This window comes from Podarcis tiliguerta, assembly GCF_965153285.1.
Source record: "Podarcis tiliguerta genome assembly, chromosome: 10".
Classification (NCBI taxonomy): domain Eukaryota; kingdom Metazoa; phylum Chordata; class Lepidosauria; order Squamata; family Lacertidae; genus Podarcis; species Podarcis tiliguerta.
In genome coordinates this window covers 42,703,894-42,714,853 of record NC_139543.1, presented here as the reverse complement: position 1 = coordinate 42,714,853, position 10,960 = coordinate 42,703,894, and the positions used below count along the sequence as shown (strand labels likewise).

General features: G+C 41.6%; 1 protein-coding gene across 16 annotated transcripts in view; it reads right to left on the bottom strand.

Annotated features, from left to right (window-relative positions):
* Nucleotides 1-5,579: 5,579 nt before the first annotated feature.
* Nucleotides 5,580-10,960, bottom strand: part of ATF7IP (activating transcription factor 7 interacting protein) — a 69,044-nt gene continuing 63,663 nt past the window's right edge. For 12 of the 16 annotated variants that reach the window (XM_083400289.1, XM_083400284.1, XM_083400290.1 and 9 more), the window contains exon 15: nt 5,580-10,266. In XM_083400289.1, coding sequence (XP_083256415.1) covers nt 9,850-10,266 — 417 coding nt within the window. In that variant the 3' untranslated portion in view covers nt 5,580-9,849. The remainder of the gene's footprint in view (nt 10,267-10,960) is intronic. The other 4 variants (XR_014502306.1, XR_014502307.1, XR_014502308.1 and 1 more) reach the window with 1 other exon arrangement.

Here is a 10,960-nt window from a genome sequence, read left to right as displayed (position 1 = left end):
TTCTGCCTCATGGTTTCCAAACTAGCATTTAGTGAGATGGATGTAGGCCAAGATGCTGTGCAATGACATCACCTGCCTGCAACAAAATGAAATTGCAGCAGAAAATGGGATGCAGACTACTCCAAAGCAAGTAACTTCGCTGCATTTGCAGCTGTTTACTTATCTCTACCGTAGGGAAGGTAGTTGCTATCTTGCAGGAAGGGCTTTCAGTTCTTGATATTACACATAACAGGTTCAAGTGCAGATCAGACTGGCCTGATCTGGTTCCCAGAATAAGTTTTACGTGCCTGGTTACTGTGGGACCCAGATGAAAGATTCAGGAGTGGCCCTGCTGTTAGGCAGAATGAGGTTGCCACCTCAAGCAGCAGATGCTGGGGAGCAGGAGAGCAGCAGTGACGTACAGGAGAACATTGTCGTCTTGCCACGTGCCCAAACTAATAAGGCTCCGTTTACAAAACCTTAATTTAATCCAAGTTGCAAATTTCAGCTTTTCTTAATGTAAAATTTCGTATGCGTGTTTTGGGGTATTTAAAGCCACTGACCAAGGAAATGGCTGCAAGAATAATGCTCCTTCTCTTTCAGTGGAATACAAATCAAGCCTGTTTTCTGTATCTTCAACGTAGTCATGCAACAAGCAAGAAAAGTTGTGTTGCAGCTGTCGAGGTAACATTGGGCATACACGGAACGCACTGGAACTGTTTGCTTCTCCACGCCCCTAATACAGAGACAGCTGTGCGAGGAGAGGAATACCACCCACAGGTCAGCTTTCAGGATGCTGGATTTTGGCAACTTGTCCAGAGCATGACAATCACAAAGCTTCCCAGCCATTTTCACCCCTTTACGCAACCTAGCTTGAAAAAGGATCTCACTGCACAGTTGCTCTGAAAGCAAGCGTCTGATAGGCACAGGGAGATTGCTTGAACCTACCCTATGTTTTCTACACAGTTATGTACTTTCAGCTGTGCTGGGCTCCTGGCTTTGTATAGCATCTCTGAAAAGCTACACTTGGTTCCATGCCAGAACAATACTTACGGAGAAGCGGTAAAATATGGTTTCTGGTGTAATTAGAAGACTCCTTTGGGTACACAGCTGGATGTACCTGCCTCTTGCCGCTCTGATTTCGCTTTGTGTTCTTGACTATAGTAATCACTCCTCAACACAGAACAGGAATTATCTTTTTGACATTTGGCAGCTTAAATTGCACAGACGCGTTGTGACTGAGCACCTGCGGCTCTTGCTGAACGATTTTATTTGAATTAAGGCAAAGGAGAGAATATCTTCACACAAATTTCAAACATTCAAACAGTCTTTCCTTCCAGTGAAGTTCCAGATCTTCAAAATCCCCTGCAGGTTGGAACCTGAACGAAAAGACCAGCAGGCACCAGGTAGGACAGCAGAGTTTTCATGCTCTACTTTGATTGGCTCTTGCATTCTCTATAGAAGCCACTAGGTGGCAGCAGAATCTCATGTGTGCTACAGTCTGAAGATAGCCAAGCAAATTTATGTCAGCCCTAACACAAATCTCAAGACCTCTAGTCCTCCCGTGATATATAAACTAATAAATTAGTTTTAATTCAGTAAATTTGAATATTATTTTTCCTCTATTCAGATGGAAAAACAAAGTCTCTTTATTCCTTAAAACGGGTCTGGACTTTTTATTAGATATAAATTTATTATTGTGCCTTAATTAACTTGATACTTTCTACAGTGATGGTACAACAGACTAACCCAGCTACCCTTCTGGACATTATCACAGATGTAATGAGACTTCAATATTAGGTAAAATACATACCCTAGAAGTGGAACATATATCTGTTGTTGATATATACTACAATCTTGCACAATATTAAATTGCAGCTTCCAACTATATTTCAATTAGAACTGCCTTAAGCATTTTCTCTCCCCTCGCTCCTTTCCTGTTCCCCACCGCATCAACCACCAGCTAGCAACCGATCATACTCAACTCCTATTGGTCTGTTTTGGGATCCTCCGCCATTGGGGCTTTGTTTGTGTTTCTGCAAACATTGGGATCCCCCCCCCCCCAGCCTCTTCCATGGAGGAAAAATGTGGTTTTGGCTAAATAAGGTCAACAGAGAATGAGGGAAGTATTGCTTTCAGAACTTCCTATTGCCAAGAGATTTATTTTGCACACTAGGCCCATCTTCTTTAAGCCATCTGTGGAGTCTCTAGGCATACATTCAGACCAAGAGGGCTTGAACTCCACCCAGACACTGCCCCTATGGGAGGAACTGTGGTTGGGGTGACGGCTGCTCTTCCAGACATCACAGCTGCATTTAACACAGCCTGTCTTGTCTGCCTGCTTGGCATCCCCCTTTCCTTTCTATTTGTCTCACTTTGCTTCTTCCTCTCCCAAGTATGGTCTATGTAGGGTCTTTATTTTTCACTTATAAAAGAGGAGGAAACATGAAGCCAACACAAAACCTAGTAAAATAAAGACACTTGTGCAAAAAGTTTCTTGTCACATCCCTCACCTAGCTCAGCACTTGTCTACACTGTCAATAGCAGCCGGAAGCTCTCCAAGATTTCAGACCCAGGTCTCTCCTGGGATTGAAGCTACAACCTTTTGCAGGCAAATGAGTATCTAGTGACCCTGAAGGGCGAAGTAGCCCGTAGTGTAAATTGTCAAAGATGCCTCGTTTATCTAAGCATCAGACAAGAAGCCAGCGACATTCAGAATGGCTTATTGCAAATGATTTGAAGTCCTCTGTCATTTGTTAGGCAAGACTTTTCAGCCTTTGAACCTCTCAAATGATAGGTCGGGTTTTCCTTCACTACATTGGCAGCACATGACAAGGTAGACATCACAGGAATTATCTGTTTCATTTGTATCTGACTTTCCCTCCAATGTGCTGTAGGTGGTTCTTTCTCCTTGTTGCATACCCTCACAACACCCCTGTGAGGTAGGTTAGACTGAGACAGGACCACCAGCTCAGTGACCCAGTTTGCTTCAACACAGCTTTCATCCTTTAAGCCCATGTGCTATCCCTGCAAAGGCTGCAGGATAGTGATGAGCTCACAACCCGATAAGGGGACTCTGGGTTACATAATTTTCAAGCACTTACTTATTTATTAATTGCATTTATATCCCACCATTTTCTACTAGGAGATCAAGGAAGAGTTCCTGCTTCTCCCCACTAGGTATTGCTAGCCAATTTGGCCCCAAGTGACTTAAATAGTTTACTGCATTTTATACCTTACAGGTGTCGCTTAAAAGCAATACAATAAAACAACAACAAAATAGCAATAATAGGCAGCACCTACAAATTTATCCCCTAGTATAGGGGATCTAAAGACTACTATGATTGTCTTTTCTTCTGCTGTCTCACAAGGGATCGGTGTGTTCCTCAACAAATAAAGCAACAGGTAGGCGAAGCCAGGGGAAGGGAACCCCAGGCCAGAGGCCACCCTCCAGCCAATCAAGACTTGCTCACGCATCCTTTTTTTCTTCACATTCTCTCTTCTTCTCCTGTTCTGCCCCTTGCTTGAGGGCTTTTGCCAGTATGGAATGTGTCTTTGAACTATGACAATACTTCTTGCTTGGCTGAATGCAAATGCGCCTGGTGATTGGGACTTGTAGGGCAGAAGGCAGGGAGCCTAATAATAGGTGGCGCCAGAGGCAACAAATTCAGGTTTTGTCGTAATTCCTGCTGAGTTCTGCAAGAGTCAATACTGAGTTGAAAGAGGAAGAGGAAGCTATCTTCTCCTGGTCTGGGAGCAAGAAGGCAGGCAGATGGGGGCTGACTGCAGGCTGAGGTTGGTGGGGTAGGGCCCCATTTGCTGTAATGGACCAACATACACTGTCTGAATCTATATGCAGCTGGAGATGGGAGAAACCTCTAGCTTTTTCATAGACAGACTAGTCTATGCATACTGAAGCCTGCCCTTCCCCCTGCCCAAAGAAATCCTGGCTGTACTCATGGAGTCCATACTCGCCACCCTATTCTGCCTTGGTCAGACCCCACCTGGAGTCGTCTGCAGTTCCGGGTGCAACAATTCAAGAAGGACATTGACAAGCTGGAACGTGTGCAGAGGAGGGCAACAAATATGATCAAGGATATGCAAACCAATCCAACAGTTGAGGGAGTTGGGTATATTCAGCCTAGAAAAGAGGGGACTGAGAGGGAGATTTGATAGCCATTTTCAAATATCTAAAGGGCTGTCACGTGGAAGATGAAACAAGCTTGTTTTCTTCTGCGCCAGAGACTGGGACCCGAAGCAATGACTTCATATTACAAGAAATTCCAACTAAATATCAAGAAGAACTTTCTCGCGGTAAGAGCTGCTCAAGAGTGGAATGGTCTCCCTCAGAAGGTTGTTTGATGGCCATCTGTCATGGATCCTTTTGCTAAGATACCTGCATTGCAGGGTGTTGGACTCAGTAACCCTCAATAATCCTGGAAGCCCCTTCCAGCTCTACAATTCTACAATTCTATTATTCATCCTATATGAACAAAGAACACATCCTAAAAAACTGCCAAGCATTTCTTTACAGCTAGACATTGCAGAGGACTGGTGAAGAGAGCTGTCTTTCAGGCTACTTTCTCTAAACCCTGATGAGCTTGTAAAGGAAACTCTAGTTTCCCGCAAGGCATCTTGAAAAACGCAACACTTAACCCAGAATGATCTAGCTGAACTACGCCTGAAAGGATATCCATAATATCCATGTGAATCAAGTTCATTTTATGGTAGAATTTTAAATGAATTCATTTTCATGTTCATTTCTGCAGGAGGCCTGGCCTGTTTTCATTAAAAACCAAAACCAAAAGCTAAGTCAATTGGAAAAGTATAAAGACCACTAGGAAGCAAAATGCTGAGGTAATGTTCTATGGCTTATTAAGCAGATATGGAGGCACTGTTTTTGATATCACATAAGCAACTGTTGCCAAGTAATCAGAAAAAAGGGATGTGAAACATTTCCTATATTTTTGCTGGAGATTAGCATAACACAAGCAGCTTGCCAATCAGTATGGAGAATACTGAACTAGATGGGCCAATGGCCTGACTTGATATGAGTCCTACTTGTACAATCTTCTTCCCTGGAATCGACTTTGGTGAAGCCTCTTAGTTTGCAGCAGAAGCTACATTTCAACACTGTGATTAGTTGGCCCTTGTGTCAGTTGTGGAAGACAAGCTATTCCTCACTGTTGCAGCGTATTTTTTTAAGTGAAGAAACAACACACCAGCTTGTTAAAATATTTAAAAGTAAAGAACCAAATAGATGGTTTGAACAGGATTTAAATAGAGAGGTATTCAAAATGAAGTTTAACAACAAATTTTTGTATCTGCCTACCTACATTTTTATTTGCATCATTGCTAGATATAACATTTCACATTTGACTATTAAAAATAAATTCAATATATTTAGCTTATACACACATAGTTTCACCAGAGCACCCAGTGCAATATGTGCTCTTAAAGAACATTCAAGTTAAGAGAAAAAAAGGAGTGAGGAGCCTTGAACACAGGTCAAGTTGCTGTCATAGAAAGGCTTGTGGTCAGCTTTTTAAAAACAACCCAGTACTGCCTTGATGAGAACCAACCACACAAGACGCCGAAGGTTAAAAACCCAGTAGTTTATTTCAAAGTATAAATCTCAGGCTTGTCAGACAAAACCCCACTACAATTAACACGTATACAGACACTAATCTACAATGCATACAAAAGTCTGGGAGAACTTGCCATTGCCCTGCTTAAAATGGACTTTTTGGTACGTCCTACATTATCTTTATTTACACGTTCTTCTGTAGAAAGAAAAAGGGAAAAAAGAGTGCAAGTTTCTATAAGGAGTTTTGTAGGAGTTTATTTGCCAGTGGCTGATAAGTTACTGAAGTCCAACAAGTACCTCAAGGATTTGGCTGTCCAATTACTTTATTTACAGATAAAACTTCAACTTAGACAGCACTTAAAATATATTTTCAAACAGGGAAAGCCAGCACAATAATGTGAGAAACCATGTGTTATAAAATATTGATTAGATTCAATGATAAAATATCACATTTTAATTTGTACTCATGTCTACATTCACCTCTCGACATAAAACTGGTTCCAAGAAGGATGGGATCACTTGTTTTTGGCAATACTAAAAGACCTTCCTTTGTGTTAACAAAACACTGTGTGCCAAAACACACTAAAAGAAAGCAGTATTTTCAATATATCAAGCTTCCGTTTTCAAAAAATCTAGGTATTTTTTGCTGTTGACTGAATAAAAATACTAAAGGGGTTCCATCTAGACTTTTGTGTACTGCAATTGTAGTTCTCCTACTTAATACTGTAATGTGGCAATTTGAGGGAACAAGGTACTTACAGGCTGACCTTACATGTAACATGGGTTCTCAGATCACAGGCTACTTAGTATTCAACAGTGCTTTAAATGAAAAGGTGAACCAATGTGATTTATTGCAGCACAACCTGCATCATCCCAGCAATATCCCAGACAGCAATAGCTTTGCCACTATTTCTCATGAGTCCCTTTTGTGCAAAATGTACCTTAAGTAGCACTGTAATCATGCTGAAAATGCAGCTCAGAACTAATCTTAGTGCTTCAGCAATCCCTGAAGCACAAACTTCTTCTTAAGTTCAGAGAACACTTGCCAACCAGCTTGAACACTCCACCCTTCCCCATTAAGTGGCAAGTACAGAAAATGTATGCTGTACACCCCACCCCTTCCAAGTCTCCAGTCTCCTAGCCACTGAGGTCTTCCTGAAAAGGCCTTCTAGCTGTAATCTGAGAAATAAAATGGGAGAGACAAACAAACAAGTTAACCTAAGGGACTCACAATAATTTAGCAGCAATAGTCACACCACTTTCTCATTTTTAAACAGTGAAAACATTTCACTTGTCCTTTCCTAAGACATGGAACTTGTTACTAACTAGAACATGGATTCTCAAGTATTAAAGGCAAAGAAGAGAAAACAGCAGAAATACAGATGGATACATACTTCAGTATCACATTTAAATAGAAGTAGAAAACAGAATTTTCAAGCATGGGCCAGCCATATACTGCAGTAAGGAAAACACGGTGGTTGGGTGGGAGAAATACTGACACAGGAAAGTGTGGACGCTGAAATCCCTCCCTGCCCCCTTTCTTTTCTTTAAGAACTTTAGGTTTGCCTAATCCATAACACACACAGAGAGTGCTGAGTTGAACAGTTTCTCAATAAGCACAGAGTAGTAAAATTCCAATGACTCTGCAGCTTGGTATTTGTGCAATCCAGTTTAGCTTATAATACTTTGATAAAAAGGAAATATTATTTTCCAATGTCTGTTATAAAGATTTGTAAACTCTCATTTCTTTGGGGCAAAAGCAAAAAGAAATACAGCACCAGATACAAGGCCAAAAAGTCACTAATTATGAGCTCTTGTTGACAATTAACTCAATTAAAGCCTGTTTCTGCCTTTCCCTTTGTGGTGCCCTACATAATTTGCCTGACCAGATCAATTCTGCTTGAGAAAGTGCAAGTCCCACCCCCACAATAGCCTCACTGCCATTTTCTATTCACAGATCTAAAGACAAAAGTCCCAAGGTATGCATCTTGGATCCAACTTAACAGAAGCTGTAATTAGTACACCTTGTAGCTGATTGATAATGGAACAGTATCTAGTCCTAGAGAAAAAAGAGTAAGCAACAGTAAAATCTTAGCTAATTATCTGCTGTATCGCCATAACAAGGGGCAAGAGGTACAAAGTATGCAGATGTACTTTTCTCAGACTAGGGTTCACATTTTTTCTCCTGCATATATTTAGGGAATGTTCATCCATATTTTTTTCCCTTTCCGGTGGCAAGGTCTTGAATAATTGCTGTTTAAAATGTGACCCAGCTTCCTTCAGTGTTACAAGCCCTACAAAAACAAATTTCTCTTCAAGTTGCACCCAGGCTTGACTTTATTGCCCAAGTTCAATAAAAAAAGTGAAGAGGAACTTCTCCAGCGCTAAGGACCCAGTACAGATAATAAACTACATCTTTGGCTACACATAACTGAGTGGTAAGCCCCTTCCCCAGAAAATCTATTTTTGTAATGAAATTCTCCCTTGGGTTTTGGTATACTTCCAATGGGAGTTGATTCTGCCCCCCCCCCCGCCCACATTATACTTATTAAAATTAGATGTGGCCCTAAAATACCTGAAACTGAGAGAGAAAAATATCATTTTTTGTAGGTGATTGCATCACTGTTAGGCAAGTGAGACAAAGTGTTGAAATGCCAGCTGTTTGCTTTGGGGGTGAAGTATTCCATATACATACAATCTAGCTCTAAGATAGTTCTTGTCTTTAGTCATTAGATAGATAAGCCAGAAATTTACAAGAAAAGCTTTCATGTCACTCAAAACGAATATAACTCAGAGGACATAAGGCATACCATATAAAACATGTAAGGAAATTTACTTGGTGTTCTCACAATGAGAGAATTAAGACCCTGTCTTTCCAAAACATACAGCATCAACAAACTTTAGACCATCCTCTTACAAACCTTAAATTTCAGTTTCAACTCTTATCAGATTTGAAGTAACAAGTTAAGGAAACTGCTGGACCCTGGTCAGTCAATGAAGTGGGAACAGCTGCCACCCACTTCCCAACTGGAGCTGAGACACCAGGAAGACAATAGATGCGCTGCTTTTCTCTGGAAGACGGAATAGTGAAACTTTCTTCAACATCTGTCAGGTGTGATTCAAGTGTTCATGGTGGGCACTAACTCTTGTTGGGATGTAAGGACGTGGAGGTACTGTTTATTGTGTTGACTCAGCCATTGAAAGAATGAAAGGTTCTATTAGAAGATTGAGTTGATTGCTTTCTTTTAAGCGACCTTATCAAATTGGCTTAGCATAGCAAAAAGTGATTCATGTATGTGAGGAAAAGGAAGTGTCTTAGGCTGCCCACATCTCCTTTGGCCAATCCACAGGGCACACCAACTTCCCAAGGAGAATTGTCAAATACTGTCTGCATGACCCAACTTCACAGACCAGTCAGAACTAGCAGGTTAAATGATGGCCTGAATGATCTCAAGTGGGAATTAACTCAGGAAGTTTTGTGTGCTACACTTTTGGGGAATCTATAAGGGAAGGTTATGACACTCTGGGGCTAAAAAGAAAGAGCAAAAGAAGAAAGCGCGCACATGATGTGTGACTACATTTACTTTTGAAATTATTGTTTTAAGGCACAAATAAATCTTTTTTAAAAAAGAGGACATAGAGATGAGGATCAGGAAACTATTGGAAATGCAATTGAAGTTTTCTATAAATCTGTTTTCAGACTGGCTTCAGAATGTTCCCTGGTTTTGGTGGCAAGTATTCTACAAACCAGCCAGAGGGCTGCTTAATCCCCCACCCCTCAAATAAGCAGACAAACCTACATTTCTCAAGAACTGGCCACATACAAGGTCTTTTGCCTTCTAGAAAGCAGGCTGTGCCTTGTAAGACTAGTCACTGTTCCAAAACAAAAGAAAGCAAGACCCTGAATCCTGACTTCCCTCGTAACCTGACCCTTGAACACTCCTCCTGCCCTTTGGCCTGTTCATGACACTCCTCTTCAGCCTACATCAGCTGGAAGCCAATTCCCAGGGGTCACTGTCTTACGCTTAACAGGCAGAGCAGCTTGTGAGGGAAGGAGAGAGGACTTCGTACTTCAAGAGCTTATCAGAAATACAGGCTCTCCCACTGCAGGCTAGGAATTTATTTTGGTTTTGGTTATGGAGTTTGTGTAGTGTATGACATTGCTGTCCAAAACAATCCTGCAGGGGGGATTTTTTACAGTGAGTTTCATGCATGAGAATAAACCCAAAACCAGAGTAAGCCACAATTGTGGGGCAAGAATAGAAGCCTTCAGAGTCTGAAGTTTAACTGCTTTGAGAAGCAATCACATCTGTTGACTGGGGATCACAGAAAGGTCCAAAGCGTCCGTAGATGTCTTTAGCACGAACTGCAAAGTAGTATTTGCTTCCAGACACAAACTGTGTAAGTGTGCATGCCATAGGCAGGGGGAGGGCTTTTACTTCCCCAATCTTTTTCCACTGGGAGGGCACAGTAGCACTGGGGTCCTCATGGTATGCATACAGATGGTAGCTATCCACACTGGCACAGCTCCGGTCCACTTCCAAAACACTCCAGGATAGAACTATGCCATTCTGACTTTCTACACGTGCTAGCTTCAGGTGTGGCTTCTGAGGCAGAGAGGTGTTGGCAGCTTCAGGAGGCAAGCGTGATGGCTGTGGGGCCTCTGGCAGTGGGGCTGGGTGCACAGGCCGCAGTGGCTCCTGAGGAATAATGAAGAGACGCAATGAGGACGGCAGAGGAGACTATTATCAAAATGCATACATTACCATCCAAGCATTCCCAATACCAATTCTCAGCAAACGCAAGATTACGTTTAAAACTAGCAAGTCTGAAATGACAATAAAACACTCCTGTGTTTCAAGGTGGAGAAGTCAAAAGGAGTAAAGGCTGAAACCTATTTAATATTGGCTTATTCTTAAAAGTGGGAGTAACTAACCCTTTACCCACATCCAGCCCCTCTAAAAGCTTCATAATGGCTCCTCTAAAATTTATCATTCTAAAAAAACGCAAGAAAGAGCTGCAAATGGTGTGTCCATTAAAGTAACCAAATTAGTCTGCTGCAGTGTGTGGTGTCACTTCAGAATGAAGAGCTGACAAATATGCAAGGGGGACTAACAGTATACACTGCATATTACACCTTGTGGGGAGTAAATGTATTGTGTGAAGAAACACTATTTTGTCCTGAATCTCCCGCATGCAGCTGCACTAGATAACCTCATTTCTAGTATCAGAAGAGAGGGAGAAAAGTTTTTCTCGATTCATTTTCTCCACACTCATTTTCTCCACACATACAAAAGGGTATAATTTTTATACCCTTTTATTATTTCCCTCCTTAATTACCTTTTGCCCCTAAATGACATAGCCTCCAAAGTTGTAATCTTTCCTCATTAGGGA